At 51.0% G+C, this 20,891-nt stretch overlaps 1 protein-coding gene across 1 annotated transcript in view; it reads right to left on the bottom strand.

The window, feature by feature from the left end:
- Positions 1-9,872: 9,872 nt before the first annotated feature.
- Positions 9,873-20,891, bottom strand: part of ACAD10 (acyl-CoA dehydrogenase family member 10) — a 71,838-nt gene continuing 60,819 nt past the window's right edge. The window contains 9 exon segments of the mRNA XM_024256397.3: positions 9,873-10,630; positions 11,218-11,295; positions 13,031-13,064; positions 13,066-13,166; positions 17,636-17,814; positions 18,511-18,666; positions 19,598-19,688; positions 19,797-19,934; positions 20,697-20,837. Coding sequence (XP_024112165.2) covers positions 10,490-10,630; positions 11,218-11,295; positions 13,031-13,064; positions 13,066-13,166; positions 17,636-17,814; positions 18,511-18,666; positions 19,598-19,688; positions 19,797-19,934; positions 20,697-20,837 — 1,059 coding nt within the window. The 3' untranslated portion in view covers positions 9,873-10,489.

Genomic DNA, 20,891 nt, shown 5'->3' with positions numbered 1-20,891 from the left:
GAGAGCAGAGCTAGGAGCTCAGGGCCACTGAGCCGACCCCGCTCCCCGCCCCGCGCGGCCGCCAATGGAAAGGCGGGGCGGGCCGGGGGCGGGGCCGCCTCTCCCCATCCTCGGGCTGGGGCGCGCAGCTGATGCAGGCGGAGTGGGTGGTGCTAGGTACACCCGGCCCGTGGCTGGCCCGTGGCTGCCCCCTGGCTCGCGCGACGCCTCCGCGCCTGCCACCGCCCTCCTCCTGTGCGGAAAGACCCGGCCCCGCGAACGCAGCTCGCCTTGGTTGCGCCCCCAATGTGTGCCTTTGACCCCAATGTGAACAGGCCCGAGCCAGGGCGACCCTGACCTCCCCGGCTGATGCTCCAGGTGAAGAGACCGGCAGTAAACCCAACAGCGAGATCATTTCGGAGGTGAAGGAGATGAACGAGGTGACATGGATGGGGCAGACGGCACTGCTTTTATAAGTACCATGGTCAGGAAATGACAAGTGAGACCTGAATGATGACAGGGAACAGCAAGGGCAAAGGCCAGGAGATGGGACCACCTGGCACGTGTTAGAGAAATGGAAAGAATGAATGGAGCCCAGTTAACAAGGAGAGAGGCGGCCAGGGCCAGGGCAGGGAGGGTCTTGGAAGCAGTGGTTCAGAGTTTAGAACAGGATGTTTTGCATGATTTGCTTTTTTTTTTTTTTTTTTTTTTTTGAGACGGAGTCTCGCTCTGTCGCCCAGGCTGGAGTGCAGTGGCACGATCTCGGCTCACTGCAAGCTCTGCCTCCCGGGTTCACACCATTCTCCTGCCTCAGCCTCCGGAGTAGCTGGGACTACAGGCGCCCGCCACCATGCCCGGCTAATTTTTTGTATTTTTAGTAGAGACGGGGTTTCACCGTGTTAGCCAGGATGGTCTCGATCTCTTGACCTTGTGATCCACCTGCCTCGGCCTCCCAAAGTGCTGGGATTACAGGCGTGAGCCACCGCGCCGGGCGGTGGGACTCTGATTTCAACACCAGATTCCACCAAAGTCGCCCTGGGGGCTCAGCACCATTCCACACAAACCAGAGGAAGAAAAGGCATGGGGGTGGCCCATGGGAGGTTTCTGTGGGCTGAGCCTGCTCGCCTGGCTGGATTTCAATCACACAACCATGCCTCCATGCAAAAGAGTCTGGGAAATGAGTGACCCTGTGTGCCAGGAAGAAGGGAAATAGGTTTGGAGATCAGCTGCAGAGATAATCTGATAACCAAGACTCCCTTCCTTCTCTGAATTCAGCCATGCAGGCCCCACTTCCCCTTCCCAATGGCAACTTGCTTTTTTTTTTTTTTTAGATGGAGTTTCACTCTTGTTGCCCAGGCTGGCACCATGTGGGCTCACTGCAACTTCCACCTCCCAGGTTCTAGCGATTCTCCTGTCTCAGCCTCCTGAGTGGCTGGGATTACAGGTGCATGCCACCACACTTGGTTAATTTTTGTATTTTTAGTACAGATGGGGTTTCATCATATTGGTCAAGCTGGTCTCGAACTCCTGACCTTAGGTGATCCACCCACCTCGGCCTCCCAAAGTTCTGGGATTACAGGCGTGAGCCACCGCGCCAGGTACTTTTTTTCCCTTAATACTGTGTGTGGAGATCGTTTTGTCACAGCACACAAGGACTATGTCCCCATTCTCTTCAACAGTTTCATGGTATTCCTCTAGATACATGAGGTAGTTTTATTTCATGAATTTCCTATGATGGCCATTTAGGTTGTTTCCAATCTTTTGCCACTACAAACAATGCCACAATGTATGTTCTTGATTTGCTTAAGAAATTAATAGAAATGAGGCTGGCACGGTGACTCGTGCCTGTAATCTCAGCACTCTGGGGGGAAGCTGAGGTGGGTGGATCACTTGAGGTCAGGAGTTCGAGACCAGCCTGGCCAACATGGTGAAACCCCGTCTCTACTAAACACACACACACACTCACCCACCCACCCACACACACACACACACAATTAGCCAGGAATGGTCGCAGTGCCTGTAATCCCAGCTACTCCAGAAGGTGAGGCAGGAGATTGCTTGAATCTGGGAGACGGAGGTTGCAGTGAGCCAAGAGCTGAGATCCTGCCACTGAACTCCAGCCTGGGTGATAGAGTGAGACTACATCTCAGAAAAAAAAAAAAAAAAAAAAGAAAGAAAGAAGAAAGAAAAGAAATTAGTAGAAATGGAACAAAGAATATTTACAATTTAAATACAGATATATTACCCTCCAAAGAAGTTTGATTAATTTATGCCCCACTCCCTGTCATGTCTGAGTTTCCTTACGCCCTCACCAGTAGAAGTTTCAGGATTTTTTTTTAGCTTTGCTAATCTGAGAGATGAAAAAGTGGCATTTCACTACCACATTAATTTGCTTCTCTTTTACGAGTGAGCTTGAGCATCTCTGCCTAGATGAAGTCATGCATGTTTCCTCTGCTATGAACTAGCTGCTCATGTCTCTGGCTCACTTTTCTATTGGATTGTTGGTCTTTCTGAAATTGATTTGTAGGTGCTTTATATGTATCCAGGCAATTAACATTTTGTCTATCATATATGGCACAAATACATCCTGCCAGTCATCTTTTTACTACTAAGTGCCTGTAAGTAGCTATTTCTGAACTACTGTATATTCTGTGTCATTGATCTCTGTATACGTGTGCCGGTATGACACTGTTTTCATCACTGTAGCTTTCTCCTAAGTCTTTTCGTTTTTTTTCCCCAAGACCAGAGTCTTGCTGTCACCCAGGCTGGAGTGCAGTAGCACAATCATGACTTGCTGCAGCCTCCATCTCCCAGGCTCAATTGATCCTCCCACCTCAGCCTCCTTAGTAGTTGTGATTACAGGTGCATGCCACCATGCCTGACTGATATGGTTTCACTGCGTCCCTACCCAAATCTCATCTAGAATTGTAACTCCCACAATTCCCATATGTTGTGGGAAGAACCTAGTGGGAGGTGACTGAATTATGGGGGCAGGTCTTTACTGCACTGTTCTTTTGATAGTGAATGAGTCTCACGAGATCTGATGGTTTTAAAAACAGGAGTTTCCCTGCACAAGCTCTTTTTCTGCCTGCTGCCATTCATGTAAGACGTGACTTGCTCCTCCTTGCCTTCTGCCATGATTGTGAGGCCTCCCCAGCTATGTGGAACTATAAGTCCATTAAACTTCTTTTCTTTTTTTTTTTTTTTGAGACAGAGTCTCGCTCTGTCATTCAGGCTGCAGTGCAGTGGTGCGATCTTGGCTCACTGCAACCTCCGCTTCCCAGATTCAAGCGATTCTCCTTCCTCAGCCTCCCAAGTAGCTAGGATTACAGACGTGCCACCACGCCTGGCTAATTTTTGTATTTTTTAGTAGAGACGGGGTTTCAACATGTTGGCCGGGCTAGTCTCGAACTCCTGACCTCAGGTGATCCGCCTGCCTTGGCCTCCCAAAGTGCTGGGATTACAGGCATGAGCCACTGCACCTGGCCTAAACCTCTTTTGTAAATTGCCCAGTCTCAGGTATGTCTTTATTAGCAGCATGAAAACGGACTAAGGCACCAGCTAATTTTTTTTTTTTTTTTTTTTTTTTTTGTAGAGATAGGGTCTCTTTATGTTGCCCCTGCTGGTCTTGAACCCCTGGGCTCAAGCAGTCGGCCCACCTTGGCCTCCCAAAATGCTGAGACTACAGGCATGTGCCACCATGCCCGGCCGCCTCCTAAGTCTTAATAGCTTGTACTAATATTTCTCTTAACCAAGATCTTTCAGCCTGAAAGTGATGAGGTTGCACATGTGCCTTCGAGGGATTCCTCTGAGAACTGCATGGAAACTCAGTTGTAGAGGGAAGGCAGGCCAGAGGCAGAGAGATGAGGAGGGCTCAGTTGGCAGAGAGAGTGTGAAGGTGGAATTGACAGGTAGCTGTGTGGAAATGAGGGCGAGAGAGGAGTGGAGGGGGTGCTGAGGCTCTTACCATGTGCTGTTCCCCATGATGGGGGAGCCAGGAGCAGCAGTAAACTTGGTTGTGGGGAGGGGAAGGAGAAAATGAGCTGACTTATCCACATTCACATACATCGATACCATGTGGGCAACGTGCTTCGTCCCTGCTGGTGTGCGTGGTGTGTGTCTCAGTGCAGGACACGCTGGTCCACAGGTTCGTTTATTCTGGTTTGTCTGCGGTCTGTGGTGCTCACCATAATCCTAACCGGCAGCTCTCTCATCCCTGGTGCCCTACTGTTGGTGCACCTGTTCCACCCATGTCCTGCCCTCTCTCCTTATGGAAATCTTCCCTATCAAGATCCAGCCCAAGTCCCATCTTCTGGGAAGTCTTTTGTGACCATAGTAGCCTTCCTTAGCTGTTTTTTTTTGTTTTTTTTTTTTGAGACGGAGTCTCTCTCTGTTGCCCCAAGCTGCAGTGCAGTGGTACCATCTCAGTTCACTGCAACCTCTGCCTCCTGGGTTCAAGCGATTCTCCTGCCTCAAGCCTCCCAAGTAGCTGGGATTACAGGCATGCACCACCATGCCTGGTTAATGTTTGCATTTTTAGTGGAGACAGGGTTTCGCCATATTAGCCAGGCTGGTCTCAAACTCCTGGCCTCAAGTGATCCACCCAAGTTGGCCTCCCAAAATGCTGGGATTACAGGTGTGAGCCACCACATTCGGCCTCAGCTGCTTTCACATAGTCCTCAACCAAATACTGCAGACCAAAATCACCTGGATGTGTTAAAACTCTATTGTAATTATGGCTCCTTGTGGCTCAGTCTCTCCAAAGCATGAACTAAAACTTAACTCTCAACCTAGATTTTGCCCTGACAGTCTGAGGCTTTCCTCTCTTCCACGTTTCTTTCCATCCGTTTCCTGGTTCTTCATCACCCCTTGTCTGTGGGCTCACTGGCAGGAATGGGGCCGGCAGAAGCACAGGCAAGCCGCTTGACATCCTCTAAGATATTCAAATTCTTAGCTTTCAACTACTCTGAAACCTTTGATTGTTAGGGCACAACTGATGTGCTTTCAGGCTTTAAAAAACCCTAGTTCCACTTGCTCTCTAACAAAGGTGGTGACTGAGGTCTCCTTCAGGGTCACTGACTGGTGAGATTCTATATGTTTGGTTGTTTAGTCCCCGTTCTGGGACACTGACTCTGTCTATGGAAGCTCTTTGTTGCTGTTGTTGCAAACAATGATGTTAGGTGAGGAATTTAAAGCCCCATTTTAACAGGAAGACATCTGGCTGGGGGCAGTGGCTCAGCCTGTAATCCAACACTTTGGGAGGCCGAGGTGGGCGGATCATCTGAAGTTGGGAGTTCTAGACCAGCCTGACCAACATGGAGAAGCCCCGTCTCTACTAAAAATACAAAATTAGCCAGGTGTAGTGGTGCATGCCTGTAATCCCAGCTACTTGGGAGGCTGAGGAAGGAGAATCGCTTTAACCCGAGAGGCGGAGGTTGCTGTGAGCTGAGATAATGCCATTGCACTGCAGCCTGGGCAACAAGAGCAAAACTCCATCTCAAAAGCAAAACAAAACAAAACACAGTAAGACATCTGCCCTCACAGGTAGGAGGAAAAATGTGGTCAGCCCTGAGCCCCAGCTCTGCCCTCCTTGTTTGCATATGTACACACACACACACACACACACACACACACACACACACACACACTCTCTCTCTCTCTCTCTCTCTCTCTCTCAGACACACAGCTGGCTCGACACCCCACATGCAGCCAGGGCCACAGGGCAGACACCCCCATCATGGAGCCTGACCCCCGAAGAGGCAGTCGGGGGGGCATCCCGGAGATTATTCTGGAAGCATCAGAAGCTCATGCACTTCTTGAGGGCACAGCACGCTCTCCTTGGTGACATAAGCCTCATCATCTTCCTCCTTTCCTAGGTGAGGAGGCCAGTACCTCTCAGAGGTGATCTTAACGATTCATGCCATGGAGTAGAAAGAGCTCTGGGATCTTCTGAATTTAGGTTTGAATTCACTGACAAGCTGTGTGATCTTAAGCAAGTTGTGCAACTCCTTTGAACCTCTGTCTCCTCATCTCTAGCAGGGGCAGAATAAAAGGATCTGCCAATTGTTATAGGGTTCAACATAACTGACCAGGTGCAGTGGCTCATGCCTGTAATCCCAGCACTTTAGGAGGCTGAGGCGGGTCAATCACCTGTCAGGAGTTCAAGACCAACCTGGCCAACATGGTGAAACCGTCTCTACTAAAATTACAAAAATTAGCCAGGCGTGGTGGTGCGTGCCTGTAGTCCCAGCTGCTCAGGAAGCTGAGACAGGAAAATCACTTGAACCCGCGAGGCAGAGGCTGCAGTGAGCTGAGATCGCACCACTGCACTCCAGCCCGCACAACAGAGTGAGACTCTGTCTCAAAAAACAACAATAATAATAATAATAATAATAATAATAATATACAGATAGTTCTTGGCACCTGGTATGTACTAAATACCCAGTAGCTCTTATGATTCCAGCCAGGCGGTGTCTGCTCATTCTGCCTCCCCTGGGGATCAGATTAGGGAAGTCAAGCCCTTCTCATCCTCCCTTCTCAAAGTGGGTCCCAAAACAAGGAGCATGACCTGCAAGTGTGTTAGGAAGGCAGGCCCACCGCACCACACTCTGCATTTTAACCCTATCTCAGGGGCATTCCTTTGCTAGTTGAGTATGAGAAGCATGGCATCTTAGGTGGTCCAGGCTAGTCCTCAGCCCAGATGAGGCCCCACATGCTTGCACCCCAATGTGAGCACAGCCACCTCCTCTTTAGCCGGTCCTGCTCCTGACTCCAGCCACACACGAACAGCTGGTGTGTGCTGTGGCTTATGGTAAGCCACACATCATCCCATTTAATCCTCAGGTGATTCTGGGAGGCAAGGACTGGTTTACTCATTTTTCAAATGAGAAATCTGGCCCGGTGTGGTGGTGCATGCTTATAATCCCAGCACTTTGGGAGGCCGAGGTAGGAGGATTGCTTGAGCTCAGGAGTTTGAGACCAGCCTGGCCAACATGGTGAGACCTTGGTCTCTAAAAAAAATTTAAATAAATAAATAAATAAAACAAGAGATCTAAGTCTCTAAGATGAAGGAACATTTCCCAAGGTTGCCCAGCTACTCTGTCACAGAGCCAGGATTTAAACCCATTTGAATTTGGTCCATTTGAATCTAGAGCCACAGTCCTGACAAAAATTCTCTCCGTGACCACACTCTCGCCAGCCTCCCTCTGAGCTCCCATCTCCACTAGACCTCAAACTTGGCCTATAAAAACTGCAGACTTTCAACACAAATGCTTAAGTCCACACCCGCATACTCCCATGAAAAGACTTAACAGTTACATGGTGTCCAACATTTCAAGACCACATCCGTGGGATGCCCGTACCTGCCTGAGAAAGCCCAAAGCTGCTGAAAGAAATTACTGTTTGTTCCAGCAACACTAGAAGATGGAGACCCTGTCTCCCAGCCTCCAAGGGAGGGCAGGAGCCTAACCCTAAGCGCCAGTTAGCAAACCCAGACGGGTGTCACGCCAACCACGCTCCTTCCTGCTCTCTCTAGTTCCCCTTCCTGACTCTTGAGCCCCCCTCCCAACCACCACCCCTCCCATCACCTCCGCACAAATCCAAGTGGAGCTCAGTTCCCACTGGGCCCTGCTCTCTAAGGCAATGGCTTTTGACTGATTAAAACCTGTCCCTGCTGGGCACAGTGGCTCACGCCTGTAATCCCAGCACTTTGGGAGGTTGAGGCAGGCAGATCACTTAAAATCGGGAGTTCAAGACCAGCCTGGTCAACATGGCAAAACCCTGTCTCTACTAAAAATACAAAAATTAGCCAGGCATGGTGGTGCATGCTTGTAATCCCAGATACTCGGAAGGCTGAGGTAGGAGAACTGCTTAAACCCAGGAGATGGAGGTTGCAGTGAGCCACAATGGCACCAATGCACTCCAGCCTGGGCAACAGAGTGAGACTCTGTCTCAGAAAAATGAATAAAACCTGTCCCTACCACTTTAGTGTCCGCTTTTACCTCTGACAGCTCTTCACCACTGTGTCATCCGTCTAACACTGATAGGACAGAAAATCCTCTGGGCCATTTCTCCACTCAGTCAACTCGATTAAAAGAAACCCTGTCCCAGGTTACTTGCAGGTGTGGGCCCCAGGCCGCTGGAGTCCGGGACTCACCTGTCCCAACGTGCATCCATTTTGGTAAAATGGACAAAGGGGAGAAATCTGTACCTATGTCGCAGCAGGGAGGGCAGCAGAAATACCAACAAGAGGGGTCTCTGAGTGACAGCCTTGGCACGCCTAAGGCATCCCTGGGGAACTCTGAAGCCCTGGGTGGTGACCGACAACCCTGGGGGACTGACAATGGGTACAAGCAGCAGAGATCACTGAAGCCTCTTTTGGTGTCACTCCCAGCTGCCGTCTTGAAGGGGCCCTGCCCAGACAAGTTGCCTGGAAGTGTCTCTTTGCAGCCTCTGTAGGATTGTTGTGGAATGATCTGATGGTATCTGAAATCAGGCCTTGGTGAGCACAGGTCTTGGCATCCAGACACCATCTGGCCTCCCGAAGTGCTGGCATTATGTGTGTGACCCGCAGCGCCCAGCCTGCCCTTTCTTCTTGTCAGGCAGGTTTGGCTGAGACACCTCTTCTAGAAAGAGTCCTCCCCTCAGCCTCCAGCCCCAGCAGTGCTTGCCCCATCATACGCCCAGGCTTCTGGAGCACTAACCGCCATCCCCTACTTGAGATGCAAACCCCCAAAGGCCAGCAGTTGTCCTGTTTTGTTTACTTGCACATTCCCCAAGGCCTGGACTCGTGCCGGGCCCAGAGCTGAGGCTCCCTCGACAGTGGTGGGCAGAATGATCTAGCAGAGGTGGAGGGCCTGGGGGGAACCTGCTTGTCTGTAGGCAGCATTCCTGGGGCCCCCGGGGCCTCTAGCCCTCAAGGCAGAGGATCTGAGGGAGATATGGGGGTACCCACAGCCTGACTCCCATTTTCCCCTCTGCAGCCGCGTTACTGAACAGGCAAGGTTAACCTCAGAGGCCAGGAAAGACATTCTTAGACCCACGAGACAGGCCAGGCCATGACCACTTCCTTTTTTTTGAAGAAAACCCCTCCTCCCGGGGCCTGAGGGAGCACTCAGCTGCTGCGCTCCTGCCAGCTTGGCAGTGGGCTCCTGGCCAGTGTGGCTGGCATTTTGACAGGCATTTGTTTGGGGTTTAACTTCCTTGAGCAACAAGCAGTTTCTCAAGTGTGGTGAAGGGGGACCTGCCTCCCCAGACCCCTGGGCATGTGGGTCTGAGGAGCCCATTCACGGGCCCCTCGTGGTGCTAATCCTGTAGGGGCGCAGTCCTGGCTGGCCATTCTCAGGGAAGGCAGTTTCCACAGGGTCACCTCTGCAATGTGGCAGCCAGAGGGGATGATTCCTGCCCGTCTGGTCTAACCGGAGACAAGTTTTGGCTACCCCACCACGAGTTATGAGACGAGCAGGCTGGGTCCTCACTGCCCCTGGCTCACCTCTGCATGTCACTGCGTTTCTCAAGGAGCTCAGACTGCAAGTGAGTAAGCATTTCCACTCTCCTCAAAGAGAGATTGCGCTCCAAAGTGTAATGGCGAATGGGCCACCACCTCCTCTTCCCCCAGATATTCTGACTGTGGAGCAGGTGGAGGCTGTAGGGGCCTCAGATGACAGCTCCTGGGTAAAGTATGTATGAGCACAGAGCCCCGGGCTACATAGTGAGGGAAGGCAGCCAACTCGGGACTTATCGGACCCGTGGCCTCTGCGCTCCCAGCATGTATGGGGCTGAGATGATGGCTTAGACCTCGAGGAAACACAGGCGGGAGGAGGCACGAAGGCACTGAAGGGAACCTCTCCACTCGATTCTCTTTGTATGACACAGAAAGTCCACAAAGTCTCTGAGATGTGTTTTCTTATTCTTCTGTGTCCCCAAAACCCCTTTCCAAAATAACATTTAAATGAATTGTTCTGTGCTGTGTGTTCAAATGGAGATAATCAGATGCCAGTGGCTTTACAATGTGGGTTGCATTCCATTTTCCCAGGCGCCCAGGCCCTGGGTCTCTAGGCCGCCGCCCGTCGTGGCCACCCCTCTGCTCACCAGGGAGGCCAGACAGGAACCCTGCAGCTGCCAGAGCAAGCACGTCCCACAGCCTCGGGAGGCCTCCCAAAATGTGTCCAGATTCCCACAGGCAGAGAGAGAGGGACTGAAAGGCTGAAGTGAAGTGACCATGCCTGCCCAGCCCGGGACTGAGAGCCTGAAGACCAGCTTTCCAGACTGTCCCAGAACCCCCTTGGCCCTCAGCAAATCCCCTCCTCCTGGCCTGAAACAGACTCCAGGCTTCTTGCAGAGACGCCTTCTGTGGAGAACCAGAAAGCTTGATTCCACCCTGACTGTCCTGGGACAGAGCTGCTGAGCAGGGTGCAGGAGCCACAAACACCGGATCTTTCGAGGCACATCAGTGACAGATCTGGGCACAGCTGGTCCAGCCAGGACATTGAGCCACTGCAGCCCCAAGGCTCTAAATGCGGTGCTTCAGCTCTAGCATGGCCATCGTGGCCCGGTGCACCTCGTCAGGGCCATCGGCAAAGCGCAGGGCTCGGGCCCAGGTGAAGAACTGAGCCAGTGGGTAGTCGCTGCTCAGGCCTGCTGCTCCGAAGGCCTGGCAGACACAGGGTGGAGGGAGGCGGCCCTGGGTCAGCCCTTGTCTCCGAGAGCCCCAGAAATGATAGCCTGCTCTTGATGGCCCATAACAACCATCTTCCCGGACTTCCCTGTGGCACCTATGTGATACAATCACTAATATTCCAGAGGGCTTCCATGGGGCCACACCTGCCATCCCACGACCTCCAGACTCCCCAGGCCCACTCTGCAGGTGCCTTCTGCCCTATGCTGGGGCCGGGGGTTAGGATCTGAGGAGGCGGCCTCCCTGCATGGGAAAGAGCCTGGGCTCTGGGCTTATGAAAACCCAAGTTCATGTGAATTTGAGGTCAGCTACTTGCAAGCTCAGTGACCTGGACAACTCACTTCACTTTTCTGTGCCTGTTTCCTCACATTCAAAATGGGGGTAGGATGGCACCCCCCACCTTGCTGGGTCATTCAGAAGAGGAAAAGGAAAGTTGCATGCATGGTGAGTGGGAGACACAGGGCATCTGCCAGGGTTTATGGGAGGCTGGGCGGCTGAAGACAGGAGAGTTTGGCAACTGGTATTGATGGTTCAAATAAGCCAACTGTCTGGTCTGTGCTCACCTGAATCGCACGATCAATCACTCGGGAGGCCATGGACGGGGCGACCATTTTAATCATGGCTATATCCAAGGCTGCAGCCTGTAAGGAGGAGATGCGATTATAAAAGACCCGAGGGCAGCCTGGGTGGCAGAGTGAGGCCCCCCACCCCCCATTTCTACTAAAAATACAAAAACTAGCAGGGTGTGGTGGCATGTGCTTGTAGTCCCAGCTACTTGGGAGGCTGAGGTGAGAGGATTGTTTGAGTCTGGGAAGTCGGGGCTGCAGTAAGCTGCGACTGCAACACTGCACTCAAGCCTGGACAACAGAGTGAGACCCCCTCTCAAAAACAAACAACAGGCCAGGCGCGGTGGTTCAGGCCTGTGATTCCAGCACTTTGGGAGGCCAAGGCGGGCAGATCACCTGAGGTCAGGAGTTCGAGACCAACCTGGCCAACATATAGTGAAACCCAGTCTCTACTAAAAGATACAAAAATTAGCTGGGTGTGGTGGTACACACCTGTAGTCCCAGCTACTTGGGAAACTGAGGCAAGAGAGCTGCTTGAACCTGGGAGGCAGAGGTTGCAGTGAGCCAAGATTGTGCCACTGTACTCCAGCCTGGGCCACCGAGCAAGACTGTCTCTCAAAAACAAAACAAAAAACTAAACCACAAAAAAGACCCGAAGGCAGAAAGCCTGGAAGAATGATCAGATTCCCAGCAGGAAGTCAAACACCACAGTCCAAAACAGAGGCCCCAAGGTCTCGCTGATGTGAGCTGGGTGAGACTGCCCCTGCCTGGTGTATGGCTTGACAGCACCCAGGGATGAAGGGCACCATGTTGGCAACTACTATCTTATGTCACAAGATGTGAAGTAAGTGCTGGCAGAATGTGGCTGTCTTCCCAGATGACGGGGAACACAGCCAGCACACACTGAAGAGATAAGGGGAGGGTCCTGTGCTTTGCTCAGGATCATGGCCAGCTCTGCCTCTAAGCAGCAGTGGACCAAGGCCAGTCAGGGCTCTGGGAAACCGAGCTACAGTGATCTGCCCTGGGGCAGGGTGTTCAAGGGAGACACCCAGCAGCCCCCACCATATCTAGCACGCCAGTGTCAAAGAACCAGGAACTGTGAGCCTGGGTTGGTCCCTGACGGCTGAGGGTCTTGGGTGGGGTTGGAGGCTGCCCCACAGAAAGCTGGACAAAGCAAGGTCAACATGGCATTATGCTTGGTCATCACAAGCACTTAGAAAGAGCCTTAGTTAGCCTGGGCAACATGGTGAGAGCCGGTCTCTACAAAAAATAATTAGCTGGGCATGGAGGTATGCGCCTGGAGTCCCAGGTACTTGGGAGGCTGAGGCTTCAGTGAGCCATGATGTACCACTGCATTCCAGCCTGGCTACAGAGCAAGGCCCTGTCTCAAAAAATAAATAAATAAAAGGTTAAAAAGAGCCTTAGTGAATGACTAATGTCACACTTGAAAATAAGCTTCTATTTTTGTTAATTCAATATTCAGATGAAGGCCAGCAGAGGGTCCCTTTTCCCTGCCTTACTCTTAGGTTGCCCAACACCTCCACCAATGGCCCTGGGAGTCCAGGGCCACCCAGGGGCCCTGTGGCCCCATGAGACCCACTGCCTTGGACTAAGCAGCTCACCAGGTCAGTAAAACACAAAGGCCAGTCCTCGCTTCTTGTGCCTTTTCTATTTTTGAAAAACTGCCCAAACAGCTCCAAGTAGAGGTGAAATAAACTTTCTAATGTCAAGAAGCCAGGCTCTCATGCTTTGCTGAATGAGGAGGAAGAATCTCTGCCTCTGGGAGGCCCCCTCGTGCCCCTGCCCCTACTTTGTTTCCTGCCAGGTCCATGAGGTGGGCAGCTCAGCACCAGCAGCCGTGCCTGCTCAATCTCCACGCGCGACTGCACGATGTCCGCCAGCACTGTGCCCTGCTCCACCAGGGGCTTCCCAAAAGCCACGCGGGACTTCACCTGTCGACACAGGAGATATGGGGCTGAGGACATGTTGGGCTGGGGGTGGCCACGAGAGGCGGGGGCTGGTGGCCTGCAGAGCTGGGTGGCAGCAGACAGGACAGGGCAAGGGAGGAGAGTGAAAGCAGGACCGTGCAGCTTCTCAGCCAAGGTGCCTGTGTGTAGCCATGGGCCATGTCCAGGGAGCAGGTCTGACATACAACCTTCACGTGAGCCACAGCCAGCCACAGCTCACAGGGTGCCTGTAACAAATTGCTTCCAAGAACCCTTTATTCCAGCCATTGCACATCTGGGCAGGCCTGGCTACCAGACAGGAGCAGTTATAGATCTGAGCCAGCATCTGGCCCAAAGCTACTCCTGGGAATGAGGGAGTGACTGCAGGCACTGCACACGGCACAGGCGAAGGGTGCCCTCTGCTGACCGCAGCACCCCTTCCCGCCCTGCAGCTCCAATGGGAGCAAGGTCCCCTCAGCCCCGTCTCGCTCCTGGCCTTCCGCCATGGGTGGCCTTATCTGCAATGGGGATTTTAAATTCTGAAAGTCACAAGGCATTAGAAAAGGTTCTAAGTATTCCTTTTTTTTTATTGTTTTATTTATTCTTTTTCCTTCTTATTTTTATTATTTTTTTGGAGACAGGGTCTCACTTTGTTGCACAGGCTGGAGTGCAGTGGCGTGATCTTGGCTCACTGCAACCTCCACCTCCCGGGCTCAAGCAATCTTCCTACCTCAGCCTCCTGAGTAGCTGGGACCACAGGCAAGAACCACCACATCTAGCTAACTTTTCAATTTTTTGTAGAGACAGGGTCTCACTACATTGCCCAGACTGGTCTCAAACTCTTAGACTCAGGCAATCCTCCTGCCTTGGTCTCCGCAAGTGTTGGGATTACAGGCATGAACCACCACACCCAGCCTAGTTTTTTGTTGTTTTTTTTTTCCACTAAAAACAATCTACACAAATAATTTATCTCATGGCAGAAAAACTACCTGTTTTCAGAACAAAAAAAGAGAAGACAGTAAGAGCACCTAGAATCCCACCATCTAGTCACCTCTAGTTAATATTTGGTGGATATTCTCCTTTATCCTTCTATACTTTTTTTATATATACTTACTTTTTCCAAAAACGGGAGCCACAGTCTATATATTGTTTTGTAGCCTTTTTGTTTGTTTGTTTGAGACAGTTTCGCTTTTGTTGCCCAGGCTGGAGTGCAGTGGCGCGATCTCGGTTCACTGCAACCTCTGCCTCCCAGGTTCAAGTGATTCTCCTGCTTCAGCCTCCCAAGTAGCTGAGATTACAGGTGCCTGCCACCACACCTGGCTAATTTTTGTATTTTTTTAATAGAGATGGGGTGGTTTCACAATTTTGGCCTGGCTAGTCTTGAACTCCTGACCTCAGGTGATCTGCCTGCCTTGACCTCTCAAAGTGCTGGGATTACAGGCGTGAGCCACAGCACGCGGCCAGCCTGCTTAAAACAACAACAACAGCAACAACAACAACAAAACATTATTTTGCAACAAAGCTAACAGCCTGTTTTTGTTTCTATTTTTTTTTTTTTTTTCCCAAACAGGGTGTTGCTCTGTTACCCAGGCTGCAGTGCAGTGGCACAGTCACAGGTTGCTGCAGCCTCAACCTCCCAGGCTCAGGAGATCCTCCCACCTCAGCCTCCTGAGTAGCTAGGACTATAAATGCGTGCCACCACACCTGGCTAATTTTTTTTTTTTTTTTTTTTTTTTTGAGACGGAGTATCGCTCTTGTTGCCCAGGCTGGAGTGCAATGGTGCGATCTCAGCTCACCGCAACCTCCACCTCCCGGGTTCAGGCGATTCTCCTGCCTCAGCCTCCCAAGTGGCTGGGATTACAGGCATGCGCCACCATGCCCGACTAATCTTATATTTTTAGTAGAGACAGGGTTTCTCCATGTTGGTCAGGCTGGACTCGAACTCCCGACCTCAGGTGATCTGCCCACCTTGGCCTCCCAAAGTGCTGGAATTACAGGTGTAAGCCACCACGCCCAGCCCCATCTGGCTATTTTTAATTTTTTAATTTTAATTTTTTTTTTTTGAGATAGAGTCTTGCTTTGTCACTCCGGCTAGAGTGCAGTGGCGCAATCTCAGCTCACTGCAACCTCCGCCTCCTGGATTCAAGTGATCCTCCTGCCTCAGCCTCCCAAGTAGCTGGGATTACAGGCATGTGCCACCATGCCCAGCTAACTTTTGTATTTTTAGTAGAGATGGGGTATCACCATGTTGGTGAGGCTGGTCTTAAACTCCTAACCTGAAGTGATCCGCCCGCCTCAGCCTCCCAAAGTGCTGAGATTACAGGCATTAGCCACCGCACCTGGCCTTATTTTTTATTTTTTATAGAGATGAGGTTTTGCCATATTGCCCAGGCTAATTTCAAATTCCTGGGCTCAAGCAATCTGCCTGCCTCGGCCTCTCAGAGTGCTGGGAGTGAGTCACCACACCTGGCCACAGTCTTTTTTTTAAAATTTAAGTGTATATAGTGAGCAATTTCTCCATGTTAAGGAATAGATTTCCACAGCATCATTTAAAGTCTCACTGTATGACATCTTGTGTTTTATTTGGCCAACAGTCATTGTTAGCCTTATAGGTTGTTCAGAATGTTGCTATTTGAATGAGCACTGTTATGAACCTCCTTGTAGCAAATCTTTTGTAGAGTCCTAATTACTCCAACCAAGTCCTCAGTGGAGGTGCCATGTTCATGCTATGCACTTTCTGGAGACTTCTGTCTGACTCATTCAGTCCAATTATTCTGCCAGAACGCTGAATTTAATTCCACGTGGGGCTGAAGCACCATAACTGAGTCCACAGACAGGAGCGTTTTACTTAGAAAGAAAAAATAACTGGTCAGTCTTAACTCAAGAGGGTGTAATCACAGGTTTTCTCAGTAATCAAAAATTCAGACTGCCTCTATTCTTTCAGTAGCAGTTCTTGTGAGACACTGGTTTTGGTCTCAGGGTTTGCGTCGATTTCTGAAATCGATAATCACCAATTTGAATTCCTGTCCTGGAAGCAGCTGTCTTTTATCCTAGGTTTCTAAACTTTCGGGGTGGTGGGGTCATGGCAGAATAAAGTTTTCTGGAAGTGCTGTGGAGGAGGGTGGTACAGGCCAGATGATGGAAACCTAGGGACAAAAACAGGCAACATGGGATCTCCCTGGTGTCTGATTTTTATTTATTTATTTATTTTTAAAGAGACAGGGTCTCACTCTGTCACCCAGGCTGGAGTGCAGTGGTGTGATGACTGCTCACTGCAGCCCTAAACTCCTGGGTTCAAACGATCCTTCTAACTCAGCCTTCTGAGTAGCTGGGACTAGAGACACATGCCACCATGCCTGGCACTTAAAACTTTTTCTTTTTGGCCAGGCACAGTGGCTCACGCCTGTAATCCCAGCACATTGGGAGGCCGAGGTGGGCGGATCATGAGGTCAGGAGTTTGAGACCATCCTGGCTAACACGGTGAGATCGAAACCATCCTGGCTAACACGGTGAGATCGAAACCATCCTGGCTAACACAGTGAAACCCCGTCTCTACTAAAAATACAAAAAATTAGCCAGGCATGGTGGCGGGTGCCTGTAGTCCCAGCTACTTGGGAGGCTGAGGCAAGAGAATGGTGTGAACCTGGTAGGCCGAGGTTGCAGTGAGCCAAGATCGCACCACTGCACTCCAGCCTGGGCAACAGAGTGAGATTCCGTCTCAAAAAAAAAAAAACAAACAACTTTTTTTTTTGCCGGGCACAGTGGCTCACGCCTGTAATCCCAGCACTTTGGGAGGCCGAGGCGGGCAGATCACAAGGTCAAGAGATCGAGACCATCCTGGCCAACATGGTGAAACCTCGTCTCTACTAAAAATACAAAAATTAGCTGGGCGTGGTGGCGGGCGCCTGTATTCCCAGCTACTTGGGAGGCTAAGGCAGGAGAATTGCTTGAACCCGGGAGGTGGAGGGTGCAGTGAGCCGAGATCACACCACTGCACTCCAGCCTGGTGACAGAGCAAGACTCCATCTCAAAAAAAAAAAAATTTTTTTTTTTTGTAGAGACTGAGTCTCTCTTTCTCACCTAGGCTGGTCTCAAATGCTTGGCTTCAAGCAACCCTCCTACCTAGACCTCCCAAAGTACTGGGATTATAGCCATGAGCCACTGCACCCAGACTGATTTTTAATAATGTGCTAGCAGCATGACCTTTACACCTTGGAACCTTGCCCTCTGCTGCTACAGAGCCTGGCCTTTCCCTTCAGGTCACCTCAATAGAGTGGGGTCCATTCTGCTCTGAATCCAAACTGCAGCAAAGTAGCAGATGCGAAGCAAAGACAGGAACGCAACTTCTTGGCAAAGACATCACCTTGCTTCACCTGCTAGGACTGCACTCAGAAAACAGGTAGGAATTGAAGTCCGACAGCAAAGCAGAAGGTGGTGGTTCTGAGTCAGTGCTGGGCGCGGGGGGAAGCACTCATGTGGGCCTTCATGAGTGCCAGGGCCCTCTCTGAGAACCCGATCAGCCTCATGCAGTGATGGATCCTGCCGGGGCCCAGTCTGCCCTGGGCGATCTCAAAGCCTCGGCCAGGGCCCAGGACCATGTTCTCTTTGGGCACACGCAAGTGCTCAAATCGGACTTCACCATGGCCACCTGAAAGACCCAAACGATCACCATGAGCAATTGCCATAGTCATTTCCCCTGGATGTGTTTATTCCTCACCTCAGTCTGGGTTATCTGCTGGCAATGTCCCTGCCTTTTATTTAGCCGTCTTACTGGGACATGGTTAAAGGAAAAAGGATGGCAGAAAAGAGCCTGTTAAACACAGAAAATGAATCACTGATTTATAATGGCAAATGACTATTCTGTGATTCCTTTTATAAAAACATAATAATGCCACCTTAAGCTGAAGCTCCTAGTGGTTTGTGACAATGTAGTGATCCTATGAAAACACTGAAAGTAAAAATGTGAACACCATTAGCAGAGAACCAAACTTGGAGCGGACCAAACCAGGGCTGTGGCCTAGAGGTCAGCTGTTCACACTGGGGTCTGGAAGACTAGGTTTGGGGTCCACTTCCTGCCTCTGCCCTGCAAGGCTTCTTGTGTCACAGACTCCTGAATACCTTCTAAGTTTAGAAGAGGGAAAAAATGCATAAATGCCTGTCTGAAATCCGCCTGCATGGTTGATATTCATGTATGGAAATGAAATGCAGGAGCATGTGACTCCAAATGTCATCATACCCTCAGACGTGGGATGTGGCAAGTCCTGAACAAAAGCAGGGGCTCCTCAATGGTGTTTCCTGGGGACCAGACCCACATCCAGGGGTGACCCGCCTCTGGAGGTCTCACCTGGTGCATCTTCCAGTCCATACACTGTCAGAGGCTGGATTTTTATCCCTGGGGTATCCATGGGAACCAAGAGCACAGACTGCTGCCGGTGTCTTGGTGCATGTGGGTCTGTTTTTCCCATAAACACACAGAGTTGGCAACGAGGATCCAGGATGCCTGCCGGGAAAGGAGACAGACAGACCCCATCATCTGACACCAGGGCCATCAAATCTCTACACACGTGGTCCTGGCCCAAGAAAGGCACAGTGAGGAAGCAGACAGAGCTCTTTAAGGCTCCATGTAATCAGATGAGCATCTGCAGACTGCTGACCAGAAATAAGAGCAAATTGGGTTTTGTCCCAGTGAGGAATGAATCCAACATCATAAGAGCAAGTTTTTAAAAGCATCACATAGAGTAGAAAATATAATTTAGAGACAAGAGGATGAAAACTGCTACTTGATCCCTGACAGCTGGCTCGGCTCCCACAGGTGGTGCACACATAACGGCTCTGGGCCCGGGCCTTGGAATCAGGTGAACCTTTGACTCTGGGTTCTCTACTTGCCGGCTGGGGGCTCATACCCCAGGCAAGGGACCTAAGTCTAAGTGCGGTTTCCTCCTCTGCAAAATGGGGATGCTCATTCTTAATGTCCAGGGAGGTATGGGCTCTGGGAGGTAAGCTCCACGGCTACTTGTAGGGGCCCTGCAGAAGTAACACCGGACACTCCCTAAAAGTCAGGATTGTCATTAGCCCTTAGGATGTAACACACCTGATCGAGAAGCCAGGAAGCCACCAAGGAAGGGGAGCTGCCCAAGGCAGAATTAACAGCAAGAAGTGGAGAGATTCCTGGGGTCACATGTGCAGGGAGGCATCCGTCTATGTGTGGGCACCGGGGGACGTCCCTGCCCTGTGAAGTGCCACCTCTGAGAACAGCTTGCTCCACGGAGTACCCTCCTATTCTCCCAGCTGCCTCTGCTGGGGGCGCTAAGTGACAGAATCTCCTTTGTGTCAACTTGAAAAAGCAGAGGCTCCTCCCAGGCATTGAGAGACACGCCTATCAGTACAGACTCCCTGATGTGCATTTGAAAAGTGCATTTTAGGCCAAATACCTGTGATCCACCATTTGTGACCGTTTATGACATAGAAGCTGTCCTCCTCTCTGATGGAAGCCTCAATGTTGGTGGCATCTGAAGAGGCAACCTGAGTGGGGAGCACATTCCAGTCAGAGCCACCGGCAGACAGCCCGTGTTCCCTGCGGGGCCGACAACAACAGGGCCAGGCAAGTGGGTGGCAGCCCAGGCGAGGTACCTGGGGCTCAGTCATAGCAAAACAGGAGCGGACTTTCCCCTCCAGCAGAGGAATCAGCCAGCGAGCCTTCTGTGCTTCGGTGCCATACCTCACCAGCAGCTCCATGTTGCCCGTGTCAGGCGCAGAGCAGTTACATACCTGAGAAGGAAAAGGAGCATGACCATGACTGTCATGTCCTCTTCTAAAAAAAACAGAGTCAAGCTCTGTCACCCAGGCTGGAGTATCGTGGCGCGATCATGGCTCACTGCAGCCTCGACTTCCTCAGCTCAAGCCATCCTCCCGTGCCTCAGCTTCCCGAGCAGCTGGGACTACAGGTATGCAACACCACAACCGACTAATTTTTTATTTTTCTGTACATACAGGGTCTCACTATGTTGCACAGGCTGGTGTCGAACTCCTGGCCTCAAGTGATCCCCCACACTTCGGCCTCCAAAGGGATTATAGGTGTGAGCCACCATGCCTGGCCTTCTCACGTCAATATTTCAAGCTTCAAATTGGATGGGCATGGTGGCTCACGCCTGTAATCCCAGCACTTTGGGAGGCCGAGGTAGGTGGATCACCTGAGGTCAGGAGTTTGAGACCAGTCTGGCCAACATGGTAAAACCCTGTATCTACTAAAAATACAAAAATTAGCCAGGTGTGGTGGCACATGCCTGTAGTCCCAGCTACTTGGGAAGCTGAGGCAGGAGAACCACTTAAACCCAGGAGGCAGGGGTTGCAGTGAGCCAAGATTGCGCCACTACACTCCAGCCTGGGTGACAGAGCGAGACTCCATCTCAAAAAAAAAAAAAAAGTTCAAGTTCATGCTGGTGCTTCTGAATCTGGTTTATCTGTTTAGGATTGAGTTCTTATGAAGATCAGGATGTTCCCACACACTGAGGAAAACTTTAAAGAAGGTACCTCGGGGGCATACAGGGACATGCCCATGAGCTCAGACAGATGTGCATATTCCACATTGGTCAGTCCTGCTCCGTATTTTTTCTCGGGATCAGCCTCTAAGGGTAGGAAAAGGTTCCAAAGTCCTTCAGCTTTGGCTTTCTCCTATCATGGGGAAAATAAGTCAGGAAACCACAGTGGAAGATTTCATTTTATTTT

Source organism: Pongo abelii, chromosome 10 (assembly GCF_028885655.2).
Source record: "Pongo abelii isolate AG06213 chromosome 10, NHGRI_mPonAbe1-v2.0_pri, whole genome shotgun sequence".
Classification (NCBI taxonomy): Eukaryota; Metazoa; Chordata; class Mammalia; order Primates; family Hominidae; genus Pongo; species Pongo abelii.
The sequence above is the reverse complement of the archived record's forward strand: the minus strand, read 5'-3'. Positions and strand labels throughout refer to the sequence as shown.